The sequence below is a fragment of the Brachyhypopomus gauderio genome, unplaced genomic scaffold (assembly GCF_052324685.1).
Source record: "Brachyhypopomus gauderio isolate BG-103 unplaced genomic scaffold, BGAUD_0.2 sc74, whole genome shotgun sequence".
Classification (NCBI taxonomy): domain Eukaryota; kingdom Metazoa; phylum Chordata; class Actinopteri; order Gymnotiformes; family Hypopomidae; genus Brachyhypopomus; species Brachyhypopomus gauderio.
In genome coordinates this window covers 1,466,975-1,494,574 of record NW_027506895.1, presented here as the reverse complement: position 1 = coordinate 1,494,574, position 27,600 = coordinate 1,466,975, and the positions used below count along the sequence as shown (strand labels likewise).

General features: G+C 49.1%; 2 protein-coding genes across 6 annotated transcripts in view; one reads left to right on the top strand and one right to left on the bottom strand.

Moving 5' to 3' along the window:
- Nucleotides 1–18,648, top strand: part of vps13a (vacuolar protein sorting 13 homolog A) — a 38,624-nt gene extending 19,976 nt beyond the window's left edge. For 2 of the 5 annotated variants that reach the window (XM_076990376.1, XM_076990375.1), the window contains exons 39-72: nt 1–113; nt 255–608; nt 1,473–1,574; nt 1,687–1,839; nt 2,110–2,368; nt 2,696–2,856; nt 3,066–3,169; nt 3,423–3,711; nt 3,922–4,341; nt 4,438–4,542; nt 4,623–4,769; nt 4,857–4,988; nt 5,086–5,219; nt 6,067–6,150; nt 6,689–6,818; nt 7,555–7,784; nt 7,916–8,069; nt 8,246–8,392; nt 8,510–8,591; nt 8,747–8,816; nt 9,429–9,543; nt 9,652–9,765; nt 9,917–10,062; nt 10,768–10,849; nt 10,961–11,074; nt 11,166–11,241; nt 11,365–11,528; nt 12,222–12,267; nt 12,406–12,529; nt 13,515–13,629; nt 16,414–16,499; nt 16,864–16,987; nt 17,255–17,329; nt 17,584–18,648. The exon at nt 1–113 is cut by the window's left edge and continues 219 nt beyond it. In XM_076990376.1, coding sequence (XP_076846491.1) covers nt 1–113; nt 255–608; nt 1,473–1,574; nt 1,687–1,839; nt 2,110–2,368; nt 2,696–2,856; nt 3,066–3,169; nt 3,423–3,711; nt 3,922–4,341; nt 4,438–4,542; nt 4,623–4,769; nt 4,857–4,988; nt 5,086–5,219; nt 6,067–6,150; nt 6,689–6,818; nt 7,555–7,784; nt 7,916–8,069; nt 8,246–8,392; nt 8,510–8,591; nt 8,747–8,816; nt 9,429–9,543; nt 9,652–9,765; nt 9,917–10,062; nt 10,768–10,849; nt 10,961–11,074; nt 11,166–11,241; nt 11,365–11,528; nt 12,222–12,267; nt 12,406–12,529; nt 13,515–13,629; nt 16,414–16,499; nt 16,864–16,987; nt 17,255–17,329; nt 17,584–17,631 — 4,799 coding nt within the window. In that variant the 3' untranslated portion in view covers nt 17,632–18,648. Of the gene's footprint in view, nt 114–254; nt 609–1,472; nt 1,575–1,686; nt 1,840–2,109; nt 2,369–2,695; nt 2,857–3,065; nt 3,170–3,422; nt 3,712–3,921; nt 4,342–4,437; nt 4,543–4,622; nt 4,770–4,856; nt 4,989–5,085; nt 5,220–6,066; nt 6,151–6,688; nt 6,819–7,554; nt 7,785–7,915; nt 8,070–8,245; nt 8,393–8,509; nt 8,592–8,746; nt 8,817–9,428; nt 9,544–9,651; nt 9,766–9,916; nt 10,063–10,767; nt 10,850–10,960; nt 11,075–11,165; nt 11,242–11,364; nt 11,529–12,221; nt 12,268–12,405; nt 12,530–13,514; nt 13,630–15,557; nt 15,952–16,413; nt 16,500–16,863; nt 16,988–17,254; nt 17,330–17,583 lie in introns of those variants that run through there. The other 3 variants (XM_076990378.1, XM_076990377.1, XM_076990379.1) reach the window with 2 other exon arrangements.
- Nucleotides 18,649–18,715: 67 nt separating this feature from the next.
- Nucleotides 18,716–27,231, bottom strand: gna14a (guanine nucleotide binding protein (G protein), alpha 14a). Its single transcript, XM_076990326.1, has 7 exons — nt 26,727–27,231; nt 21,347–21,531; nt 20,951–21,105; nt 20,570–20,698; nt 20,219–20,348; nt 19,942–20,095; nt 18,716–19,742 (listed from the first exon to the last, which is right to left on the bottom strand). Exons 1-7 carry the CDS (start codon nt 26,845–26,847, stop codon nt 19,552–19,554), a joined length of 1,065 nt encoding a protein of 354 aa, XP_076846441.1. The 5' UTR covers nt 26,848–27,231; the 3' UTR covers nt 18,716–19,551.
- Nucleotides 27,232–27,600: the final 369 nt, after the last annotated feature.

The following is a 27,600-nucleotide window of genomic DNA, read 5'->3' as shown; positions in this document are numbered from 1 at the left end:
GGCACAGTGACGTCACCACCGTGCTGCAGCCGTGCCAGGTGTTCTTTACCAGCAGGCAGCTGGCCGGACAGCCCCAGGCCATAGAGCTCACCATCAACTCCCTCACCCTCAAGGTACGGCTGCTGCGTTTGCCAGAAAAAAGCAAACAGCACTCTTTATCAGTTTATTAGGATTAAAGTTTAAGATGATTACATTTTGAAAAAGCGTGGAACAGAAATCTACAGCTCGAGTCTCCTCGGCGTTCTTCCTCAAAGGTGTCGCCCATCATTATAAACACGGTGATCACCATCCAGTCGGCGCTGACCCCCGCCGCCGAGACACCCGAGGAACTGGAGAGCCCCGTGCCCCCCGACCTCTGGGAGCGGCGCGACTGGCGTGACCTCAGGCTCTGGTTCCTGGAGGAGGACGGGGAGGAAGATGCCACCACGGTGGTGCCCTTGATTCCCCAGGGCGAGTCTCTGCAGCTGCGCATCACCTCCATCTGCGTGACCCTGGAGGCGGGTGTGGGTCACCGCACCGTGCCCATGCTGCTGGCCAAGTCCTGCTTCCACGGCAACGTGAAGAACTGGAGCACCCTCATCAACCTGCGCTGCCATCTCGACATGGAGGTGCGTGTGCCAGCAGTCCAGTCCAGGCTTTGGTTATGACCAGCAGTCCAGTCCAGGCTTTGGTTATGACCAGCAGTCCAGTCCAGGCTTTGGTTATGACTAGCAGTCCAGTCCAGGCTTTGGTTATGACTAACAGTCCAGTCCAGGCTTTGGTTATGACTAATAGTCCAGTCCAGGTTTTGGTTATGACCAGTAGTCCAGTCCAGGCTTTGGTTATGACTAACAGTCCAGTCCAGTCCAGACTTTGGTTATGACTAGCAGTCCAGTCCAGGCTTTGGTTATGACTAACAGTCCAGTCCAGGCTTTGGTTATGACCAGCAGTCCAGTCCAGGCTTTGGTTATGACCAGCAGTCCAGTCCAGGCTTTGGTTATGACTAACAGTCCAGTCAGGCTTTGGTTATGGACAGTAGTCCAGTCCAGGCTTTGGTTATGGACAGTAGTCCAGTCCAGGCTTTGGTTATGACTGACAGCAGTCCAGTCCAGGCTTTGGATATGACTAACGGTCCAGTCAAGGCTTTGGATATGACTAACGGTCCAGTCCAGGCTTTGGTAATGACTAAAGGTCCAGTCCAGGTTTTGGTTATGACTAAAAGTCTAGTCCAGGTTTTGGTTATGACCAGCAGGCGGGCAATTTTACCACACCCTGTAGGGATGGCAGTGGGAGTGGGGTGGTTAATAAAGCACTACGTGTTGGAATGTTTTGGAATTTTAGATGCAATTTTTAACATCTGATCCATGAAGCTGAGGTTCATTGGATTAATGAATCCGGCTCCTCTCCTAATTAATTAATTAGGCCCCACTCGTTCATGCTGGTTCGTTTCTCTGGGGATGTGGAGTTTTGAGTCTGTTGTGGATCTGTTGCAGGTCAATTATTATAATGAGATGATGGGAGTTTGGGAGCCGCTGTTGGAGCCGCTTGAAAACGAGGCCAAGGATGGATTCAGACCCTGGACCCTGGATTTGAAGGTCTTGGCCTTATTCCTGAATATATGAGAACGTTCTCCTCACTCAGGAGATGACATTGACACAGGGAAATACTCCAAATACACTCTTGTTTTTGTGTTTTCTTTTGTCACAGATGAAGAAAAAAACGGTGAAGGATTTGGGTACATCAGACGAGGTGGATTACATTGTGCCAGATTACAAAACGGTCATTAGCATTAACAGCAAAGACCAGCTCAACATCACCCTGTCGAAATGCGGTTTGAGCATGCTCGGAAACCTCGGAGCGGTGAGAGAGTTGCAACAGTTACCCCAACCCTCCGTTTAATCTTTAATAACCTTCTCTGAGCAGTCACTAATATTGACAGAATAACTCCAAGCTTGTTAAAAATGTTGCCATTTTTGACAAAGTATTCCTATCAGGCTAGGCAGCCTTCTTTTTGCTTGATGTTGAAGCCTTCTGATTGATTGGCAGTGGAGCCTTCTGATTGGTTGGAAGCCGAGCCTCCTGATTGGTTGTCAACAGAACCATCTGATTGGTTGACGTCTTCACCCCCAGGCATTTGCTGAGGCCGCCAAGCAGACAGCGGAGTGCTTCCAGCGTGACCAGGCTCCGATCGTGGTGAAGAACCGGCTGGGTCTGCCAGTGGCCGTGCTGCACAGCGAGGTGTTCAGGCCCATCGGCAGGACGTCCGTGGGCCGCGTGGTGGAGCTCCAGGACGGCGAGAGCTTGAACATGGACTACACGCTCACGGCCGCCGACGCCAACCAGTTCGCCGCGATGACCAGCCTCAGTGGAGAAAACTACATCCAGCCGAGTGAGCCCGCGTATTCTCACGACACACACCAGCCCAGAAGCCCAGATCCTGACACTCAATTTCAGGCCACAGTAAACGTAGCCAAAACACACCATTAACCTACAGCATTTACCCATTAGTCCACAGTAGTGTCAGAATAGGGCCAATAACCAGTAATGAACCCTACATATCTGGCGTAGAATACACCCTAATTGGGGCGGAACAAAAACGCCTACAGGTCACCGCTGATGGGGTGGGAGACACTGGGCAGGAACACTTGATAACGAGGCGGCGTCTGAGTGCTGTCTGGCTGTCTGTCTGTCTGTCTGTCTGTCTGTCTGGTCGCAGCTCCAGTGGGCCACACGACGGCCGAGCTGATCCCGCTGATCAAAGTGGGCCGGGGCATGTACAGCGTCATGCACCGCGATTCTGGCGTCACACGCTTCTTCATCTGCCAGATCTACTCCAACGAGGGCAGCAAGTTCGTCAAGATCCGCTCGCCTTTCCAGGTCCTCTCTCCCACCTCCGAACACATGTTTGTCTCTGCATGTAATGCCTCGATACACACACACACACACACTTACTGTTTATAGTAGCATCGGACATGCAGATGCAAACGCCCTCCATGAAGCTCGTCTGGCTAAGACGTTCGTAAACACTCCACCAGCTGAATCTTCATTATCTGATCTTTGTGTCTCTCGGATCTGCTGATTTCCAGATCATTAATCACTTTTCGGTGCCATTCCGGGTGTTTGAGGGATCGACTTGCCTGGGCATCTCTCTGCCCACGGAGGAGTTCTGTGTTCCTCTGGGCTCCTACAGGTCAGTCCTACAGACCCATAGCGGCTGATACCTCTTTCTCGGACAAAGAGGCGTGTTCCTGTGGTTTTCTGAGTTATAAGATATAAGGACTTATCAGGATCTGGGAACAGTATACCACTGTGTGCATGTGTAGTGCACAATGTGGGATTTCTGCTAACCAAAACAAATCCAGATTTATATCTTGTCATGGTAAACTGGAAACGGTCAACCTGCTTGAGGCTCTGATCTCTGCACTACCTGCACCTCCCTCCAGGGCGGAGCTAAGTCTACAGCCCGTAACCGAGGGCAACAACGAGTACGAGCGCTCGGAAGGTTTCAGCTACGACGAGGTCAGTCAGAAGCCCGGCGAGTGCATGGAGCGGACATGTCGCCACTGCGGGGGCGGAGACAGCAACGTCTTCAAGGTCAACATGGTCTCTGTCCTGGATGCCATGATGCCCCACAGCAACCAGGAGCACTTCGATAAGCCATACGTCCTCCACCTGTGGCCCACCGTGCTGCTCCGGAACCTTCTGCCCTACCCAATCACCTACAGATTACTGGTACAGAACACGGACAGACCATCGGGCTAGCGTATGCAAACGTTGTAGCCGTTGTATGCTAGCTTGATGGTCTACTGTGCGAGTTGCCCTAAAATCAGATGTTATGAGATGATCAAATAAGCTGTTTACATTAAGTTTTCAAAAAAAGTAAATAAATAAATAAATTAAAAAGGGCCGATGCTAACGGTCTCCGCGTTTTTGGATCGGCAGGTGAGTGGAAGCAGTGAAGCGGCGACCCTGAAGGAGGGCTGCTCGTGTCAGCTGCACACGGCCGTCATGGACCACTCCAGCCTGGAGCTGAAGCTCCTGAGATACCTGCAGCAGGACTGGGAGGCCCACTACCACCTGCGCAGCGACCACGACGAGATCAACTTCATCACCTTCCGCTCGCACCGGGCCGATGAGGAGCTGGAGGCGGACGGCTCGAGGGCCGAGCTGGACATCGCCGTCCACGTGAAGAAGGAGGCGGGGCAAGCGGTGGTGGCCGTGCACTCTCCTTATTGGATGGTGAACAAGACGGGCAGGCTGCTGCAGTACAAGGCCGACGACATCCACCGCAAACACCCCATGAACTACGACATGCCCCTCCTCTTCTCCTTCAAGCCTCGCAACTTCCTGCAGAACAATAAGGTTTGGGGGCGTCCGGTGCAGAGAGTAGCACGGAAGTGTTTGAATGGCGTTTTTGTCAGACGTGTTTGGATCACAGCGCCCTCTTCTGGTCCGTAGGTCCGCTTGATGATTTCGGACAGCGAGCTGTCGGACGATTTTTCCATCGACACGGTCGGTAGTTACGGTGACGTGAAATGCAAAGGGAGGGCCAAAGACTACTTGGTAAGTCGTGTTATTTTCAGGCCTAGGGGCGGAGCTAGGACCTGTGGCCTTGTGTCTTGACGCGTTCTGGTTGCGTGCAGGTGGGGGTGAAGATTGACGCCAGCAGTTTCAGCCTAACGCGGTTGGTCACCTTCCTGCCGTTCTACATGCTCGTGAACAGAACCAAGCACGTGATCCGTGTGCGTGAGGAGGGTCAGGAGAACTGGACCGAGGCCCAGCCAGGAGAGGTGGGAACTGTCTGAACCTGCTCACCCGTCCGATTCTGCCGAGTTCTGAACATTTTGATGCATCTTGATGCTGTGCCCTCTTCACAGGCCGCCGCACCGTTCTGGCCAGGCCGAGATTCTAAGAAACTGGTGGTGAAGGTGGAGGGCTGTCACACGGCCGCACAGGCCATAAACTTCCACAAACCTGAGAACTGTCTTCTCCTGCACCTCGACAATGCCGTGAGCATCCCTTAACCATACAAACACACACACACATGCACAGAACGTGGAACATACTCATTCTTTTGTTTGGTTTATGGTTTGGTTTATATCCCAGCTGGGTGGCATCATCGTGGACGTGAACCTGACGGAGCACTCAGCCGTGATCCGGTTCTCCGATTACCATGACGGAGCGGCTCCCTTTCTTATCATCAATCACACCAAAGACCAGACCCTGGAGTTCCACCAGAGGTTAGTACAGTCACACCAAAGACAAAACCCACAGTTCCACCAGAGGCTAGTACAGTCACACCAAAGACCAGACCCTGGAGTTCCACCAGAGGTTAGTATAGTCACACCAAAGACCAGACCCTGCAGTTCCACCAGAGGTTAGTATAGTCACACCAAAGACAAAACCCACAGTTCCACAAGAGGCTGGTACAGTCACACCAAAGACAAAACCCACAGTTCCACAAGAGGTTAGTACAGTCACACCAAAGACCAGACCCTGCAGTTCCACCAGAGGTTAGTATAGTCACACCAAAGACCAGACCCTGGAGTTCCACCAGAGGTTAGTACAGTCACACCAAAGACCAGACCCTGCAGTTCCTCCAGAGGTTAATTTGGTATTGCTGAGTTTAGCATAAGGAATGGAATTCAATTTGAGATTTTAGCATGGGCCTCACAGAAGAATAGTGCCTGCATTTCAAGAAATCTCATTCCGTGTTATTTATATTCATGTTCGTACATTAAATTTATTTGCGTTTTTTTGTTTCTCTATTTTGTGGTTATGTGCTGTGGTATTATGTGTAATTTTGTTTAGAAGGGTATCATGTTCAGTTCTGTTTCAGAGCTGTGAAGGGTTGTCTTGGTGAACATGGATGACTATCATACCACTGACATTATTAATACACATTACAGCCATTTTCTTCTGTCTTGCTTTTGTTTGTTTGTTATTGTTTGTTGGTAGTTCATATTGACATTGACGCTGTTCACAATGACTCTGTTCACACCAATGTTGTTCACACTGACCCTGTTCACACTGACCCTGTTCACACTGACGTTGTTCACAATGATGTTCATTCTTGTATCTGTTTAGTAAGGAGCAGAGCAGCTCTACTTGGGTTTCCGACGACTTACTGGATCTGACCTTTCCAGGGGGGGAGGAGAGAATGTCCCTCTGGTACACACACACACACACACAGAGACGCTGCCCTCAATGCGCAATGGTCCAGAACATTTCAGGTTTTTATTTTCAGGGTTTCTTTCCTTTCAGTTTATTCCAGTTTGGCTGATCACTTTTTTCACTGATTATAGTCGTGCTTTTCTAGGACTGGTTTGTGAGCTTGGCTTCATGGTGCTCTGTCTGCGGGAGCCTGGATGTACGGGGTTTCTGTGCTCATCCTTTTTTCCCCCAGGGGCTGCATTGCGACCGCAGTGTGTTTCTCCTGTACTGCACGCTTCACCGTCCGAGCCAGGGCTGCCCGGTTAGCGCTAACGCTCAGTCAGCGCGGCCATGCTAGCGGGGGCGGCATGTTCCTCTCTGCTACTTTTTGTGTTCAGAAGGCGAAAAATTCAAAAGCTTGGTTCTGCATGAATTCCTTCCTGGTAGAGAGGCACGGTGGAGTTGATCACATTTCTCCAGTCTCGCTCGGTGGTTTGTGTGCGTGAGTTTGACGGCATGCAGAACTGAAGTTGTTCTCGTACCCCCCCTCCGGCAGCTCCGAGAAGCTGGAGAAAGACGAGCTGGGCCCGGGGCGGGCGGTGTACTACACGTGGGCGGAGCCAGCCGGGTCCCGTGTGCTGCGCTGGAGCTGTGGCAGCTACAACGGCCAACTGAAGAACGAGGAGGTGGGCGTCCTGAGGGCGGGGCTAATGCTCAGCCAGTAGCATTTCACTTCACCTCCGTTCTGAACATGGACTTTTGCTTAAACCAGAGCAGTTTCAGCCTTTAGACTTGTTCCAGTTTCAGTTACACTTGTTTCAGTTGAGGTATTTTGTGTACTGTTTGCTTACGTAAACACATGCACATGTATTTGTGTACTGTTTGTGCTTATGATTTTGTATGTAAGGCAACACTGAAAATGTTTAGTTTTTTTTAACAGTGTTTAGTTAGACGTTAGTTTCCATAGAATGAAAATAAGAGCAATGTAAAGAGCTAACGAGCGAACCAATGAACGAGCGAACCAATGAACGAGCCTAATGAGCGAACAAATTAAAGAATCTTAATGAGCAAACCAATGAACGAGCCTAACGAGTGAACCAATGAACGAGCCTAACGAGTGAACCAATGAACGAGCCTAACGAGCGAACCAATGAACGAGCCTAACGAGCGAACCAATGAACGAGCCTATCGAGCGAACCAATGAACGAGCCTATCGAGCGAACCAATGAACGAGCCTAACGAGCGAACCAATGAACGAGCCTAACGAGCGAACCAATGAACGAGCCTATCGAGCGAACCAATGAACGAGCCTATCGAGCGAACCAATGAACGAGCCTATCGAGCGAACCAATGAACAAGCCTAACGAACTAACCAGTGAACGATTCTAACGAGCGAACCACCATGGCCTCCTTGTGACGCAGGACCTGCTGACGGACATGAACGATGAGGGCAAGCTGTTTGTCCTCTCGTTTTACGAGGGCCTCCAGCGGGTGGCGCTGTTCACCACGGAGCGGCGCGTGTACAAGCGGCTGTGCGAGAGCGAGAGGGTGGAGTTGGCGGAGCAGGAGATCAGCCTGTCGCTGCAGGACGTGGGCGTGTCTCTGGTCAACAACAGCACGGGCCAGGAGGTGGCCTACGTCGGCGTCACCAGGTGGCACTCCACACCTGCTCTAGATTACAGCACCCCTACACACGCATCGCCAGGTGCCGGGGGGTAACTGAGCCTGTGTGTGTGTGTGTGTGTGTTTGTGTGTGTGTGTGTTTGTGTGTGCGCGCACGCAGCTCCGATGTGGTGTGGGAGACCAAGCCGAAGAAGAAACGCCGCTGGAAGGTTTTGAGCGGAAAAGACGCCGAAATGTTGGAGCACCACTTCCTGGAGTATATAGAGAGCGGCCCAGTGGACTACAGCATCGCAGACCTCGACAATGGCTTCCAGGTCAGAGTTCACCACGATGTTGATCACAAAGAGTGGGCGAATAATGATCAGATTCTGTGTTCGAAATCGTGTTGAGATGACCAGCCATGTTTCGTCCATAAGAGCAGGTCAGCATGTAAAGTTTTCGCTTGTTGGCACCTCTGACTCTTTTTGGCCGTGTCTGGTTTCTGGCTCAGGTGTGTTGGACCCCCAACGGTACCGACATGCGCCTGATGCAGCCCTACGACGCACCTCTACGGAGGAACTTCCTTCCTGCGCTGAAGGTGGAGTACAGCGTCTCCGCCCGGCAGAAGGCCTACCGTGTGCAGATCAACAGGGTCCAGGTGTGTGGACACCTGCCAGCTTGGCTCCGCCCACATCCACCCCCGTGATGCGGACACTCCCGGTAGCCTCATCATGGCTGCCGTTCACCAGCTAAACTTCTTCTCTCGTGTCCTCAGTTCCAGAACCAGTTACCCGGTGCCATCTTCCCCTTTGTGTTCTACCCAATCAAGCCTCCCAAATCTGTCAGGATGGACTCGGGTGAGGAAACGAAGCCCTTCAGAGTCTTTCACTCGGACTCTTCACATTTACACGGCGGTCGAGGGATTCCTGTGTATTAAAGAACGACCCACCTGTGTCTCCAATACTGAATATGGGAAATAAAGTGGTGATGGTTCTGTTCTTCTTGTTTAAAGAGGCGAAACCCTTCACTGATGTCAGCATCATCACAAGAGCTGCAGGACACTCGGACATCCTACGCATCAAGTGTGTGTTTGTCTTCTCTCCTCCAAATGTCTCTCTTCTCTCCTCCAAATGTCTCTCCTCTCCTCCAACTGTCTCTTCTCTCCTCCGTCTGTCTCTTTTCTCCTCCAACTGTCTCTTCTCTCCTCCGTCTGTCTCTCATCTCTCTTCCGTTTGTCTCTCTTTTCTCCTCCAACTGTTTCTTCTCTCCTCCGTCTTTCTCTCTTCTCTCCTCCGTCTGTCTCTCTTCTCTGCTCCGTCTGTCTCTCTTCTCTCCTCTGTCTGTCTCTCTTCCGTCTGTCTCTCTTCTCTCTTCCGTCTGTCTCTCTTTTCTCCTCCAACTGTCTCTTCTCTCCACCGTCTGTCTCTCTTCTCTCCTCTGTCTGTCTTTCTCTTTTCCATCTGTCTCTCTTCTCTCCTCCGTCTCTCTCTCTTCTGTCCTCTGTCTCTCTCTCTTCTCTCTCTGTCTCTTTCTTCCAGTAGCATTGTAATGCAGTGTAGTTTTGGTATGTCAGCAAAGTGTCATAATGATACACAGTCATATGTCACAGCCAATGGCGTTGTCCGTACATGCATGTCACAGCCAATGGCGTTGTCCGTACATTTATGTTACAGCCAATGGTGTTGTCTGCACAGGTATTTTAAGGTGCTGATTCAGGAAATGGACCTGCGTTTGGACCTTGGCTTCCTTTATGCCATTCTGGAGCTGTTCACTGCCGAAAATGCCGGCACCATCACCTCAGAGCAGGAGGTACTAACACCACGTACTGTAGGAACGACACGCATCTTGGCCTGCATTCGTTCTATGCACTTACAGAACGTGTGTGTATGTGTGCGCGTGTGTGTGTGTGTGGTTTAGGTGGAGCTGTTTGGTAAGGATATAGAGTACCTGAAGACGGGACTGAACCACGTGTCGGCCACTGACAATTCCCCAATCAGCCTCTACGAGTATTTCCACATCTCTCCCATTAAGGTTGGTCACCCAGCGTTCATCAGCCCAGGAGCATTAGACTCTACACCAGTACGCTCACAGTACCATCTCCACCTACATTTACCTGTGTGTGGTGATAACTTCAATGTGTGTGTGTGTGTGGTGATGACTTCGGTGTGCTTGGCATTCCCAGTTGCACCTGAGTTTCTCGCTGAGTTCGGGGGGAGAGGACGGTAACAAGATGAAGAGGGACACGGAGATGATTCCCGTCCAGTCACTCAATCTGCTGCTGAAGAGCATCGGAGCCACGCTCACCGACGTGCAGGACGTCGTCTTCAAGTACGCACGCTCCGTCCACACGCTCCACACTTCACCGTTATTGGCTGATCCCAGCCACAGGCGTGTCGGGACCAGCGCTGACATCGCAGGTGTCTCGGATGAAGCGTCCGCCGACCGCTGCCACGTTCCTGCACGTCGTCCCTGCCTCACGTTACCTGTTAGATCTTGAAATGATCTGAAACGAAACAAACATGAATTTACAGTCAAAGCTCAACTTTCACAGTATTAACGTTTTGGCTTTGAGCTGTGAGTGTGCCATCAGTAATAAAAGGGAATTTTGGAGGAAAATGTAAAGAAAACTAATTACATTAATTAATATATTAATATAATAACATATTAATACATTAGTTACATTTTGTAAAACATTTCAGGTTTAAGGGTTAAGGGTGGTTGTATCAGGCCTTCTCCCACAGCAGAGCCAGCTATATTTGTGACTTCCTGTTTTTTCCTACCACTTAACCACAGTGTAGATTTGAAGTGCTAGATTCAGCTGTGTTTCACATCTGGTCCAGTCTGACCTCAGGGGTGACCTCAGTCTGACCTCAGTGGTGACCTCAGTCTGACCTTAGGGGTTACCCGTAGTCATGCCGCTGTTTCCCTCTACTGGAAAGCCAAATCTCAAAACCGGTTGAGAAGAAACACGACACATGAATCAGACTGGTTTGTTTCCGTCGTGGTTTGACCCTGGACTGCGTGTGTCTCCAGGCTGGCCTTCTTTGAATTGACCTTCCAGTTCCGCACCACCCAGCAGCTGCAGTGGGAGGTTATCCGCCATTACTCCAAACAGGTGACCCTTACGCCACACCGCCTCCCTCCGTCCACTGGTGTCCCTGGTCCGTGTGGATTAGCAACGATCATCGGCACTCATGGTCTCGTCTGTCGTGTGTGTGTGCTCCAGGCCATCAAGCAGATGTACGTGCTGGTGCTGGGTTTAGACGTTCTTGGCAACCCGTTCGGCCTCATTCGCGGGCTGTCTGAGGGAGTGGAGGCCTTCTTCTACGAGCCCTACCAGGTGAGGCCCCCGGCAGGTGTGCGTGGAGGCCCCATGGAGAAGGAGCGCAGTGCGGTGTTGCTAAACGTCTCATGCTGTCTCGGTTCCTCAGGGAGCCATCCAGGGACCTGAGGAGTTCATGGAGGGGATGGCCCTCGGGGTCAAGGCTCTGGTTGGAGGTGCAGTCGGTAGGAGGCAGTGTTCTTCGCTCACTTACACACACAAATACACACACACACAATCCCAGACACACACACACACACGGAGCCTTCACGCGCTGGTATGTCCGTCTCGCCGCGCTCCGCCCTCAGGTGGTCTGGCCGGGGCGGCGTCTCGCATCACGGGGGCCATGGCCAAGGGCGTGGCGGCCATCACCATGGACGAGGAGTACCAGCAGAAGAGGAGGGAGGCTATGAACAAGCAGCCCAGCGGCCTCCGAGAGGGTCTGACGCGCGGCGGGAAAGGACTCGTCTCTGTGGGTGACGCCCGACACCTCCCTCAGCTACAGGCCCCACACAACCAGTTCTGTTTGTTAGCTGTTAGCGTCCTCCTGTGTACCTCAGCTACAGGCCCCACACAACCAGTTCTGTTTGTTAGCTGTTAGCGTCCTCCTGTGTACCTCAGCTACAGGCCCCACACAACCAGTTCTGTTTGTTAGCTGTTAGCGTCCTCCTGTGTACCTCAGCTACAGGCCCCACACAACCAGTTCTGTTTGTTAGCTGTTAGCGTCCTCCTGTGTACCTCAGCTACAGGTCCCACACAACCAGTTCTGTTTGTTAGCTGTTAGCGTCCTCCTGTGTACCTCAGCTACAGGCCCCACACAACCAGTTCTGTTTGTTAGCTGTTAGCGTCCTCCTGTGTACCTCAGCTACAGGCCCCACACAACCAGTTCTGTTTGTTAGCTGTTAGCGTCCTCCTGTGTACCTCAGCTACAGGCCCCACACAACCAGTTCTGTTTGTTAGCTATTAGCGTCCTCCTGTGTACCTCAGCTACAGGCCCCACACAACCAGTTCTGTTTGTTAGCTGTTAGCGTCCTCCTGTGTACAGTACTGTAGTCACGACACACGGGCCTGTATAACTGCGTAACGTTATAACTCTGTGTGAGATTAGCTAGTGTGAGGTGTTCGTTACTGAAGACTGACATTAACTGATCCCGTCCCGATACAGGGCTTTGTGAGCGGCATCACCGGGATTGTTACGAAGCCCATCAAAGGTAATCTGATTGGGAGAACAAAACCGATTTAATTCCAAGAATAGTTTTTGCTTGCTAATTGATCTGTACTATGACAATGTCGTGTTGTGTGTGTGTTTTGTGTGTGTTTTGTGTGTGTGTGTGTGTGTGTGTGTGTAGGTGCCCAGAAGGAGGGAGCAGCAGGCTTCTTTAAGGGTGTTGGAAAAGGCATCGTAGGAGCTGTTGCACGACCAACAGGGGGCATCATTGACATGGCTAGCAGTACCTTCCAGGGCATCAAGAGGTGTGAGGGTGTGTGTGAGGGTGTGTGACTGTGGGGGGTGTGTGAGGGTGTGTGACTGTGGGGGGTGTGTGAGGGTGTGTGACTGTGGGGGGTGTGTGAGGGTGTGTGACTGTGGGGGGTGTGAGGGTGTGTGACTGTGGGGGGTGTGTGTGAGGGTGTGTGACTGTGGGGGGTGTGTGAGGGTGTGTGACTGTGGGGGGGGGGGGGGGGGGTGTGAGGGTGTGTGACTGTGGGGTGTGTGTGAGGGTGTGTGACTGTGGGGTGTGTGTGAGGGTGTGTGACTGTGGGGGGTGTGTGTGAGGGTGTGTGACTGTGGGGGGTGTGTGTGAGGGTGTGTGACTGTGGGGGGTGTGTGAGGGTGTGTGACTGTGGGGGGTGTGTGAGGGTGTGTGACTGTGGGGGGGGGTGTGTGAGGGTGTGTGACTGTGGGGGGGGGGGTGTGTGAGGGTGTGTGACTGTGGGGTGTGTGTGAGGGTGTGTGACTGTGGGGGGTGTGTGTGAGGGTGTGTGACTGTGGGGGGTGTGTGTGTGAGGGTGTGTGACTGTGGGGGGTGTGTGTGAGGGTGTGTGACTGTGGGGGGGTGTGTGTGAGGGTGTGTGACTGTGGGGGGTGTGAGGGTGTGTGACTGTGGGGGTGGGTGTGTGTGAGGGTGTGTGACTGTGGGGGGTGTGTGAGGGTGTGTGACTGTGGGGGTGTGTGAGGGTGTGTGACTGTGGGGGGTGTGTGAGGGTGTGTGACTGTGGGGGGTGTGTGAGGGTGTGTGACTGTGGGGGGTGTGTGAGGGTGTGTGACTGTGGAGTGTGTGTTGTGAGGGTGTGTGACTGGGGGGTGTGTGAGGGTGTGTGACTGTGGGGGGTGTGTGAGGGTGTGTGACTGTGGGGGTGTGTGAGGGTGTGTGTGTACAGGTGACTCTTTATACACAGGTGATATAAAGACTATCTCGTGAGATATTATAAGTGAGCATATTGGGCTTAATTCCTTCAGAGCGGCGGAAACCACTCAGGATGTGGAGAGCTTGAGACCTCCACGCTTCATTCATGAGGACGGCGTCATCAGACCTTATAAGGAGATCGAGGGAGTCGGCAGTCAGATGCTACAGGTGACGTGTTCCATTCTAACCCCAGATTGACCCCAGATTAATCGCCCGTCTCTATCACAGGGTGTCTTCAAAGTCTGAACAGAATAATTGGTTATTGTGTCTTAATCAATTGCACATACCTAGATGTATATGCATCTCAATTTATGGTTTGCTGTCTCCAAATTTTTTTTAATTATAATAAAGTCAAAATTGATTTTGAAGGGCTATATTGTGTCATACAGTGATTTTGAAGACACCATAATGCTTGACATTATTCATAGACCAGACTGAAACCAGGCTGGTTACACTGGGACAGGTTACACTGAGCTCAGTTCTTCTTTATTGTAATCAATATGTTGAGGTGTAGAGGTGGTGTGTGTAAGCGTAATGGTGGTGTGTTGTGTGTGTAAGCGTAGTGGTGGTCTCTGTGTGTGTGTGTGTGTGTGTGTGTGTGTGTGTGTGTGTGAGCGTAGTGGTGGTGTGTTTGTGTGTGTGTGTGTGTGTGTGTGAGCGTAGTGGTGGTGTGTTTGTGTGTGTGTGTGAGCGTTGTGGTGGTGTGTTTGTGTGTGTGTAATGGTGGTGTGTTTTGTGTGTGTGTGTGTGTGTGTGTGTGTGTAAGCATAACGGTGGTGTGTTGTGTATGTGTGTGTGTAAGCGTAGTGGTGGTCTGTGTGTTTGTGTGTGTGTGTGTGTGTGAGCGTAGTGGTGGTGTGTTTGTGTGTGTGTGTGTAAGCGTAGTGGTGGTCTGTGTGTGTGTGTGTGTGTGTGTGTGTGTGTGTGTGTGTGTGAGAGAGCATAGTGGTGGTGTGTTTGTGTGTGTGTGTGTGTGTGTGTGTGTGTGTGTGTGTGTGTGTGTGTGTGTGTGTGTGTGTGTGTGTGTGTGTGTGAGAGAGCGTAGTGGTGGTCTGTGTGTGTGTGAGCGCGTGGTGGTGTGTGTGTGTGTGTGTGTGAGCGTAGAGGTGGTGTGTGTGTGTGAGCGTAGAGGTGGGGTGTGTGTGAGCATAGTGGTGGTGTGTGTGTGTGTAAGTGTAGTGGTGGTCTGTGTGTGTGTGTGTGTGTGTGTGTGTGTGTGTGTGTGTGTGTGAGCGTAGGGGTGGAGTATGTGTGTGTGTGAGCGTAGGGGGTGTGTGTGTGTGTGTGTGTGAGCGTAAGGGTGGTGTGTGTGAGCATAAGGGTGGTGTGTGTGAGCGTAAGGGTGGTGTGTGTGAGTGTAGGGGTGGTGTGTGTGTGTGTGTGTGTGTGTAGGGGTGGTGTGTGCGAGTGTGTGTTTGAGCGTAGGGGTGGTGCGTGTGAGTGTATTGGTGGTGTGTGCGAGTGTGTGTGTGTGTGTGCGTGTGTGTGCGTGTGTGTGCGCGAGTGTGTGCGAGTGTGTGTGTGTGTGTGTGTGTGTGTGTGTGTGTGTGTGTGTGTGTGTGTGTGTGTGTGTGTGAGCGTAGGGGTGGTGTGTGTGTGTGCGAGTGTGAGTGTATTGGTGGTGTGTGCGAGTGTGTGTGTGTGAGCGTAGGGGTGGTGTATGTGTGTGTGTGTGTAAGTGTATGTGTGTGTGAGCGTAGGGGTGGTGTGTGTTTGAGCGTAGGGGTGGTGTGTGTGTGTGTGTGTGTGTGTGTGTGTGTGTGTGTGTGTGTGTGTGTGTGTGTGTGTGTGTGTGTGTGTGAGCGTTGGGGTGGTGTGTGTGTGTATGTGTGTGTGAGCGTAGGGGTGATGTGTGTGTGTGTGTGTGTGTGTGTGTGTGTGTGTGTGTGTGTGTGTGTGTGAGCGTTGGGGTGGTGTGTGTGTGTATGTGTGTGTGAGCGTAGGGGTGGTGTGTGTGTGTGTGTGTGTGTGTGTGTGTGTGTGTGTGTGTGTGTGTGTGTATGTGTGTGAGCGTTGGGGTGGTGTGTGTGTGTGTGTGTGTGTGTGTAGGGGTGACTCTGACTCTGACCTCCTGTCTCTCTCCTGTCGTGTTTCAGAAAAGAGTACCTGTCCCTGGGTGGGACAGCTTTGACAGTGATGAGGACGAGAATAAGCACAGCTAGAAAAGTTCAAACTGTGTGTCTGAGTCTGGATTTGTCAGGGGACCTGTGACCGTATGACTGTGCTTGTTAGCTAATGACACAGGCTTCATAACTGACCGGACCATCTGGCTGTAATTCCAACATGCCGTATTCATATCTGTAGATGACGGGACAGATACAACACGATCAGCCTACATGTGTACACTTTACTGAAGTGACTTTTATTTCTGATTTCATTTTTTTTTCCCTTATTTTTTTTTAGTTATTTCTCTTCTGTTAACATCTGTTTCTTCATATCTTATTCTTACTATTTCCCATTTGTTCTGAAATAAAACCATTTCAAAATGCATGTCTCATCATTGGCAAGTTCATCCACTCTGTGCTGTTGCCATGAGGTCTGTGTTCCTCGTGCTCACCGACATTGTCCAGACACAAGCTGTGTTTTTGTTGTCTTTCCGTTTGACTGGGCTGAGACGTTAACATGGTGTTCAGCTGATGGAAGTGCAGAGTGCCACATATGTGTGTGTTCTTCTAAAGAGCAGTGTGTACAAGTGTGTGTGTTTTTTTTAATCTGTGTTTATCTATCATCTTCTATACTGATCTCGGAGATCAGCACTTCTCTTATAAAGACCATCAGGCAGGAGAGATCTGCTGTGATGTGTGTGTAATGGATTATAGATTATAGAATAATCTCAGTATTCCTCTCGTTATCCAGCCAAGTGTTTGTGTCATCACCATCACCTCTTGTCATGGAACCATGGAGTTTTCTCTACCTTATTTATGTTTAACTAGTTTCTCTCTTACGTTTTAGAAAATTGAAAATGGGCGATTTGCGAAGTACAGGTACTTTGCCCATGCCAAAGTCAATGAGTCGGATTTCCTGATGATCACCAAAAGGTACACGGCTCTTCTGTTTCCAAGGGATTTGTGTGAACGTTGACTCGGACCTTGCTGACTCATTTCGCTCTGTGCATGTGCTCTAACTAGCCAATCAAATCGGCTTGTGAGCAACTCTGCCATTCTGAGTTCCATATCATTAGCCAATCAAATCAGCTTGTGAAGCAACTCTGCCATTCTGAGTTCCATATCATTAGCCAATCAAATCGGCTTGTGAATTACTGCCATTCTGAGTTCCATATCATTAGCCAGTCAAATCAGCCAAGAGCATCCAGTTCGGCTCAGTGCGACATCTGTACCAGAGTTGAACTGTGAGTCAGAGTTTAATCCCCACTGCTAAGTCGTCTTCGTGCTGCTCCTGCAGGGGGATATTTTTTGTTACCAAAGGCACTTTCGGTCAGTTGACGTGCGAGTGGCAGTATTTGTTCGACGAGTTCACCAAAGATCCCATGATCGTGGAGGAGAGGCGTCTGCGCATTGAGGCGAAGGTACGTGAGCCCCTCCCACTGTCTGCCCCGTGTCCAAGGCCTTTGCCCCAAGCTGATGGGAAAAGTCTCTGCCCAGGTGCAGTCACAGTAATGAAGGGAGGGCTAGCGGCCGTGTGCCCCATCCCAGGGGAGCTGTGGCCAGCTTGAGCACTGGAACGTTAGAAACATTTCAGTGAAACTGAGGAAACTTCTAGTAATGTTCTCTCTAGGAAACACATTTTAGAATGTGTAGAATTAACACTGCGTTTTGGTTGTTTTCTCTCAAAGGAAAGAGTTAAGTCTGTCTTTCATGCCAAAGAGTTCGGGAAGATCATCAATTTCAAGACTCCAGAAATAGCCAAGGTACGCCAACACTGCCACTACTGTAGTGAGCCGGGCCACCTGCCCCTTTCAGCCAGAGCGGCGCACGTGCCGTGCTGTGTTGTGGGTGTGGTGCGGGGGGTGTGGCAGAGCCGGTATGTGTGGTGTTCTGTGTGAGGGGGGCCGTCTGAGCACCCGCAGACCCGTGATGGCCCTCCTCATCACGCGTGCTTACGTTCCAGCAGCCGATGGGTTGGGAGTCGTCCTACGCTAACGTCTTGATTTGTTTTCCACAGTGGGTCCTGGCCAGGCTTCAAGACGCCAGGAACAGTCTGCCAACATAGCGCTTCGCACGGGGACGGTCGCCTTAAGAAACCAAACCACCCTTAACGAGTGCCTTCACGTATATGCAACCAACAGAGCACTAAACACTAATGTGCTGTGGTCAGGCAAACAACAACAGAATTTCTACCAATTGCTACAGTGACTGTTAGACGTGTTTGTGTGTCCGCTTATTGTTTACTCGTCCTGCCTTGAGTTTTTTCTCGGTACACAGCCACTGACGTAAACGTCAGTTTCATTAGTGCAAAAAAACATACCAAAATCACTTTGTGTATTTCACCGCTTATGTTTTATTTTGCTGGGAGCGCCAAAGGTTGAGAAGATGAAAAACAGTATTTGCTATTTATGTAAAGGTTCGAAAGTATCCATCTTCCAGTTCACCTGTCAGTCTGCGCTTGTCTTCAGCTCGTCACACGCCGCATTTCTGATCCAATCAGAGGGGATTCCCCGTCTCCCGTTGTGGGACACTGACACATTCCTTCCTGGGGCTCAGAGGTTCATCTGTTTTACAGTTTCTTCCATCTATTAGAAAACACTGTTTGCTACTTTAAAATGACCCCCATACCAAGTTGTATTTCTGAATAAAACTGATGTACATGTATTTTAATGCAGTACGGGGAGCACAGCTGTAACTTTGACGCGCACGTCCAAACACATCCGTTAGTCAAACAGTTAGTTAGACGACGGTATCCTCATATTTGTGGCTTGTGCATGAGTGTTTCGTTTGGCTTTTGGTTATTACTACTAATAAATGACACTGTTTACAGCTGCTCAACACTATTGTACAGTCCATGTTAAGTGGCTTCAATAAGTCCCGGTGGTGATTCTCAAGACTTTTATCTGCATCCTGCACTGACAGACTACCTTTAACATAAGGGATGGAGACCATATATGCAATAATAAACTAATTACCTTTTCTGTGGAGCTAATGTAGAATTCCAATAAGTACATCTTCATTGATTTCAGTGGTTTCCTGTGATTTTTAACTGAGAATGCGAAAATAAATGTATTTTGATGAACTGTTTTGATTTTGTCCACTCAAAAAACATGTTTACTGTTTAAGAAACTTTATTTGTTTATAGCAGAGTTATTACACTGTAGTTCGAGAGCATGAGTAGTTATTAATTAATTCATTCATCTGGATCTATTGTTCAATTTAATTACAGAAACATCCATTAACTTTGTTTTATAACAATTAGTTTGTATGGAGAAGTTCATCGACAAATTGAGCTTAGTTTGTATTAGCTGAAAGGTTTTATTTAGCTAAATGTTTTAGAAATAACTTAAAGCTGTTTAATAACAATTTAATATTTAAAGTCATTTAAATTCTATTTCTAGTATAAATAGCAGATACAATCCTCAAATGAGTAATTAGATTAATGCAAATATAACTCAAGGCACATCAAGGTCATTTTCTCGTTAAAATCAGTTTATACATTCAGAATTCTACAGGTGTAAACGCTCGTTACATTTCACCGGGTTAGGGTTCATCAGTCAGTCAAGAACAACCTGGTTTGATTTGTCTATTCCCCTTGTTCAATGACCTCACCAATTTTTTAAAGGACATGGGGTTCATTCCTGTGACTGTGTCGTTCAGAAGGATCTTAAATGTCATGTTGACTCCTTTCGCTAATTGGAGAAATCCTCGCCAGCAGTGGCATCTGAAGGTCGCTTAAGTAGCTGATCTAATACAGTGCAGGTGAATCCGAAAGGGAACGGCGTCCTCACAGAATCGGATCCCAGGAACGTGTGAGCTTGGTCAGGTGGACGGGCTACCAGACTTCTCCTGAATCTCCTATCCAGATTCGTCCCCCTGACACCCGCCTCGAGACAGGTCGCTCGGGAGAGGTCGCTCTGGAAGGGTGTCGGAAAATAAGAGGTTAAGGCTTTAGTGGTGACCTGAGCTAAGGTTCAGAGCTGCGTTAGACCAGGTTGAACTCCTTCAGGTTGATCCTCAGGATGGTGTCTTTCACAGCGGCAAAGACGAAACGAATATTCTCGGTGTCCGTGGCGCAGGTGAAGTGGGAGTAGATGATCTTCTCGCGGTCTGGGTTCTGCTCCTGGTACATCTTCAGGATGAACTCCTGTGCTGCTTTAGGGTTCTCCTGAGGACCTACACGCAAAGAACAGACCCAGTCACACAAAGCAGAGCAGACCCAAACACTGACTGTCCGTGGTGGACTTTGAGGGCCTATCCCGATCATCGAGATTTACTGGAGCCATTAAAAGAAACTTCATAGTGGCAGACAGTGTTTTTATTTTTCAATGGGTATAAATACACATCCAGACAATCAGCTTGTCCTGCCTCTCACCTGTGAACTCAGGAAAGTAGGTGACGAGATGGGAGTAGGTGATCTTCTCCTTCAGGATATCCGTTTTGTTGAGGAAGAGGATGACGGAGGACTGCTGGAACCACGGGTATGTGATGATGGTCTTGAAAAGAGCTTTGCTCTCCTCCATTCGATTCTGGAAACCAGCAGAAACAACTGCTGAAAATTGGAGAGTTGTAGTGATGGTGCCCAGTTAGGCTGTCCTGAGTGGAGTGGTGGAGTGGTGGATGGAGAAGAGTGCAGGGGTGGAGGTGCTGACCTCATTGTCACACTCGGCGAGGACCTGGTCGTACTCACTGAGAGCCACCAGGAAGATGATTGAGGTCACATTCTCAAAGCAGTGGATCCACTTCCTGCGCTCTGACCTCTGACCTCCAACATCCACCATTCTAAGGACATGTCGTGGAGAGTGACAGCACAGATTGGCCTTTTCAACGGGGAATTAGTTTGTAGATTCATGATACGCTCAAGCCAACTGACCTTCCTCATGGTCTAGTTTGTCAGATGATTTGTGAAGCGACTTACCACGGCGATATAACAACACAAGCTCACAACACAACATCTTCAGCTGTTCAAGACTCTTAATGGCAAAGAATGGGCCGGCTCCCACCTGAAGATGACATTCTCCAGGTCGAAGGGGTACTCGATGATGCCAGTGGTGGGCACTCGTACCCTGAGGATGTCCTGCTCAGTGGGGACGTACCCTGCGTCCGCAATGCGCTCCAGGTCACTGAGGTAGCTGTGGATTGGAAGGGAAGTAAACACACCTCGAGTTGTTTCTGACTGAAGAGGAACACATAACACATACTTTTGGTAACACAGCGGTGGTAAGTGTTACCAATATATCTGAGTACCAATATTGTAGATGAGAAAATGATTCATGTTGTGAAAATGAGTTCTGTTCATTCTTTGAACTAACCCATTATTATTATCGATTATTAACCCATTGTTAATTATCCATTATTAACCCATTAATCCATTATTAACTGACTATTTGGCAGAGTCTGACAGCTGGTATTCCCGACGGCGGTCATAACATTCCTGAATGCCTGGGTCACTCCATAGACCGCGGATGGCCGCCACTTCACTTTGGTCCAAATCCATGACCTTATCAACGTCCAACTCGTTCAGCACACTAGCATGAGCCTATGAAGAGACACCGCTTCAATCAACCAACCAATCAGTGCTCAGCCTCCTGCCAGAGGCACCAGTGTGGTTTAAGGCTACATTACTGAAATCAGCCAATAGGGAAGCAACACGGAGGGCAGAGACTAGGCATCGATTTCAGAACACAACACAAGTTTCCTTAGAGGTGACATTTACATTTAAATAGGCAGGATGTAATGACGATGCTTCTTGTTATGGTGTTTGTGGCCGCACGTGGTACCTGGTTCTCAGGATTAGTCAGTGAGATGTTCAACATGTCCATTGCTCTTATCATGGACTGCATGGCTGTGATGATGTTCTGGAAGACGAGCTTCGTGAAGGTCTTCCTGTCCTCCTCGTTGTAGCCAGAGCCATGAATGATACGCATCTGTTTAATGAAGGTACTCTTCCCACTCTCACCTGTGCCTGAGAGAGGGAGGGAGAGAGGGAGAGAGGGAGGGAGAGAGGGAGGGAGGGAGAGAGCGAGGGAGAGAGCGAGGGAGAGAGCGAGGGAGAGAGCGAGGGAGAGAGGTACAACTCAGGACTTCCATTTAATATGTAGTATCTCCTCCTCTTACATTAGCAACATTAATAATAATAATTACAATAATACAACCATCTCTTAACCAACAATGTACAAAGAAGTATGAACATGCATCAGCAAGACAACGTAACTAGTGTTCCTCTCTCTCCCACTGTGAAAAGGAGTCTAATGTTTCACTGGGCTGTTCAATTGTCTGCTGATCCTCAAAAACTCTGGACAAACATTTACATTTCATAGGGGAGTCACCAGCTGCTTTATATCTGCTCCCTGGAGACACTGAGTGACTAAGGACTTGTGCGTAATCATTTCTCATGTCAGGCCTCTTTCTCTGGTGTATACATTCCCCCCTGGAACTGAACACCCAATCTCTTGAGCGGTTTGGCTAGCATAGTCACACAACTAAAATGATTGTGTTAAACTTGCAGTAGGTCATGGTGCTACTGTTTATGCACCACGGGGCATAGACGTCTTCGCAATGCAGCCACACACTCAGCACAGAGGCTGTAAACACCAGGACAGATCCCAGCACGGGCAGAAACAGAGGGGTGAAACAAGGGGCCCGTTTCTCTCAAAGATGGTAGGTGACCAGACACTTTGTCAATAGCAGAACAACTAAAATGTATCACCACTGTCCAAACAGTGACCCAAACAGTGTTTATCACGAGTTACAAAGTGACGGGGATGATGAGCAAGAGTTGGGAGGAGAGGAAACGTTCACGTGAGAGACGGCGGAAGAGAGGAGGAGAAGAGGAACCCCAGACGTGTGTGACATGGGCAGCGTGCTGCGCAGACGTCTTGTTTGAAGGGAAGGACTGATGGGACGTCTGTCTCCGTGTCTGTCTCTGTGCTACAGCTACCCTTCAGACACACGTCCAGCCGCCTCACGTCGGCTTCCCCACGTGTGCCGAACAGCAGTCAGATCATGCTGCCGCTGCACGTGCGCCCGGTCTTCTGCTGGCCGAGTGACGTGAGCCGTCAACCCCCGCGTTGGAACGTCTTCTCGGACCACCCCTTTGCTCAGCTCAACACCCAGAGCTGATGTTCACGTCTACTACATCACTTCCTCCTGTGTGCATTTACCTGTGTAGCTGTGAACAAACGTGTGCTGATCTCATGAAGCCCAGCAGTGAATGAAATGTGCAGGTTAACGGCTGCGTGCTGACAGTACACTGACAACAGGCACCAAACCAGAAATCCACAGACCTGTCGAGTATCCACGTGTATTTACATATAAAACCACCAACCCAGTACTGTGCTCCATCTCTCTCCTACGTGCACACACACACATACACAAAGGAACATTCGCATTTATTTGACTATCAGGGGAAAAAAAACAATCAAAACCAACATTCACCTGGAACTTTGAAATATAATGGATTCATAATAACTGTCCATACTTCATTTTCAATGGTCAGATGAAACCTTGTCTCTCCTCCACACTCTGAGAATCAAGTCCTGGCTCCACACTACAGACAACCCCACCCACCCACAGTCTAAAGCCACAAACACGTCTTTAAACCCCTGTGAGTGTATTCACACATCCAAATGACCATTACTGTTTTAGGTTATTGCTGTAGAAGAATCCAGAACATGTACAGTAGGGCAGGAAAAAGTGTCACAATATGTATGTGTATAGACAGCATATTCTATTTGTTAAACAAATGCGTTTGTGTGTGTGTGTGTGTGTGTGTGTGTGTGTGTGTGTGTGTGACAGCTGTATTTCACTACAACGTTATTAATATAACAGCACGCACATGTTTCTAGGATGTTTTCAATTAGATCTTCTTAGCATTTCGGATCACATTTGAATACATGGACTCTTGCTCGCCGATACAAATGGATGTCATTTGACATTGAAATCTCGCTTGCCCTTGTCTTGTGTCACCCCTTTGCATGGATTAGCATTCCGAGGCTTTGCAAGTGACATCGGGTTGCTTCACACAAATGAAAATGAACAGATTTGAATCCGGCTAAAGACTTCTGAGGTCAGACTTCTTCTCCCAGAATGTTCCGGATTGAAAGCAGCATGGCAGACACATTTGTGCAGCGTGAACTACTCACGGTGTCATGGGTGAAATAAGTCACTCAGGACATCCAGAGTCCGATGGATCCAGCCGAAGGGACATTGAGGTCACGTCAGATCGGTGCTCAGTGACCTCGACACACTCAGCGGCGACCACCAGCTGAACCTACAGCAGACGCCCAGCGTGGTTGGCACCATGTTGGGATGGTAGGGGCCCCCTCCTACCTTAACACTACCTTAACACTCCCCCACCCATGACTCATCAAGGACAGAACCAGCAATCACCTGGTGACAAGACCACTGACCCACCCAGTTCAAGGGTACCAAAATACTGGAAGTAATATGTAGATGGCAGCTGCTTGAGGAAGACAGCAGGATTGCTTTCTTATATTGGCATTAACAATTTAAAATGTTAGACATTAGCCTAGTAGCCTATTACTGAGCTGCTAATATGTTATTCAGTGCTCTTATTCTCTTATTCGGTGGCCCTGACATCTAGAAAAAAGAAAAGCTCATTTAAGACAGTGTAACCACTAGCGTCCACCGTCCAGATATGAGCTATTGCAATGCAATGTGGGATTTCATGAGTCTCCACTTTCAGACAAGACTACCAAAGGGTGGACCTATGAATAAAATAAAGGAGAGTGAATAGTGTATAATGTATGAGATCGTGTTAGGTCTTTCATTTCCTGTTTGAGAAGCAAGAATGCTCTGTTTCAACAAAGAGCATTTGGATGACATTTTGAATGTGTGACTTTAGTGTTTTATCTTATGGTTAGTGGCCTTTCTGTTGTATATGCCATAATTATTTTGTTTACAGCCAACAGCTGTGATCAAACCACAATTTCCGGTAATTTCCAGGTTTTTGCCCAGACAGTACTGGAGATTTATATGGCTAATGATTGGACAGGTGCTAACGAGAGGCCCAGGAGCCATCACTGGATGCATCACTGTGATTGGACAGGTGCTAACGAGAGGCCCAGGAGCCATCACCGGATGCATCACAGTGATTGGACAGGTGCTAACGAGAGGCCCAGTAGCCATCACTGGATGCATCACAGTGATTGGACAGGTGCTAACGAGAGGGCCAGGAGCCATCACTGGATGCATCACTGTGATTGGACAGGTGCTAACGAGAGGCCCAGTAGCCATCACTGGATGCATCACAGTGATTGGACAGGTGCTAACGAGAGGCCCAGGAGCCATCACTGGATGCATCACAGTGATTGGACAGGTGCTAACGAGAGGGCCAGGAGCCATCACTGGATGCATCACAGTGATTGGACAGGTGTTAACGAGAGGCCCAGGAGCCATCACTGGATGCATCACAGTGATTGGACAGGTGCTAACGAGAGGCCCAGGAGCCATCACCGGATGCTTCACAGTGATTGGACAGGTGTTAACGAGAGGCCCAGTAGCCATCACTGGATGCATCACAGTGATTGGACAGGTGTTAACGAGAGGCCCAGTAGCCATCACTGGATGCATCACAGTGATTGGACAGGTGCTAACGAGAGGCCCAGGAGCCATCACCGGATGCATCACAGTGATTGGACAGGTGTTAACGAGAGGCCCAGTAGCCATCACTGGATGCATCACAGTGATTGGACAGGTGCTAACGAGAGGCCCAGTAGCCATCACTGGATGCATCACAGTGATTGGACAGGTGCTAACGAGAGGCCCAGGAGCCATCACCGGATGCATCACTTGGAGGACTTGGCCATGATGCAAAATGATCTGTCATAATAAAAGTGCTAATGTGTTTCCATGTGTTTTAGAATAAAAGTCCCCCTGTCATTTCTATGTATAAACATGCACCTGACAGCAGCCTGGAGTGAGCTGGAACTACAAGCTGTGCGTGTGGACGGAGTCCCCTGAGAAGAGCGGGCCTGGTCAGTCCGAGGGATAACGAGTCCATCGGGACTTTGTTCTGCCTTGTACTCCCTGACCGCCACGGCAGGCTGCACGTGGTCAGATCCGAGGCCACCAGGATCACTCTCTCACACACCTGACCCAGTTCCCTCTGCCCAGCCACGCCCAAGAGCTTAGGTGAGGCTCTGGGTTGAATGGAACAAAGTCAATCATATGATGCTCAAAGCCACAACGGTGGGTGTAGGAAGTCCAGGATGTGGGTTTTCTCCACCCAAGGCCGTTAATCTTTCAGTCCAACAGAGAAAGAGAGGAGACGTCACAGCTGTGCGGGAGAGTGGGAGGGGCCTTGGCGTACACCTCTTTCACGAGAGCTTCCTCTGATTTGCATAGTTTTGCATAGACAGAGCAACTATGGCTGCTGTACCACCAGAAACTAGAGAGCACCAAACGGTGTTTCAGTGGCCTTAAGCCACAGACGTTTTTCCTGATCCAGGACCAGTTGCTCTTACGCAAATCCTGTTTTAATCACTGTAATTAATATGGTTAAACTGATCTCTGATCAACATTAAATATCTAGAGGCCCTCCATTTTAAACTACATCTAGAAGAAAATGAACTAGGATGAACTTTTGCTTATACGGTCCAATTAATGGCTTTTTACTTGATAGTTTTTTGGTTTGACAAGGACAGAGTAGGCAGTCCCTGTTATAGACTGTTGCATGACTATTGCGTAATACTTGATGTAAGTATAAACCACAACATCTTGATGTAGGAATACTCTTAAAACCACAACATCTTGATGTAGGAATACTCTTAAAACCACAGCATCTTGATGTAGGAATACTCTTAAAACCACAGCATCTTGATGTAGGAATACTCTTAAAACCACAGCATCTTGATGTAGGAATACTCTTAAAACCACAGCATCTTGGTGTAAGGATACTCTCAAAACCACAACATCTTGGTGTAAGGATACTCTTAAAACCACAGCATCTTGGTGTAGCAATACTCTTAAAACTACAACATCTTGGTGTAAGGATACTCTTAAAACTACAGCATCTTGGTGTGGGAATACTCTTAAAACCACAACATCTTGGTGTAAGGATACTCTTAAAACCACAGCATCTTAGTGTAGGAATACTCTTAAAACCACAGCATCTTGTTCCTCCCGCACGTGCCTTACCCAACAGCAGCAGCTTCAACTCTCTGCGCGAGTCTTTCTTGTCTCGCCGAAGCTGTTTGTCTATCTCCTGGTTAATTCTCTGCCTCTCCTTCTCTTCGGCTGACATACAGCACCCAGCCATCTCTGCCCACCGTGTCAAATGTCCTCCCCAAATACAGACGTGCGTCTTCTCCTAAAACAAACCGTCTACTCAAAGTAAAGCAACCTGCAGTCCTCGCACTGTGTCACGGTCCAGCTGCGCCTGTAGTGTCATTAAGTTACATTTACATTCGTATCTCAGTTACATTTACAAATAAATGTCCTATCTGCAAAGAAATGCCCTTCTTGGTGACATCATAAACTCTTTCATTTCATTTCAACCCTTTGCTTTACTTCCTTGTGTCCCTCGCAATGAACAAAACGGCCCGATGGTTGCAGTGGATGTGCGCTTTGCGCTCGTATGTCTGTTCTTATCAGCTGTCCGGGACCCACTCCTGACTTACTGGCACCGGGGCGGGGCCTGGAGGTTCTGATGGGTCGGGGGCGTTAATGACACTATATTAGCACGTGCCGTATGGGTTCACACCACGTAGTCTATGATTACAACTCCAACTTCAGTGGCTACATTTATCTTAGTTACTTTTTAATCGCTGACCTACAGTTTTCCGTATGTAAAAGCAATGACACAAGCTGTTTTACGCTTGCGGAAATTATTGTTGTGTAATTATTTTAGTTCGAAAGTTACATGCAAATGACATGCATAGAATATTATCTACCGCTGTTATCAAAAAATTCCATATAACCAAATAAAACCAAGAAGTCATCTTGTCCGATTGTTTGACTAGTATGATCTAATAACGGTGAAACATCTTTTGCACGTGTCAGTCAGGTCATA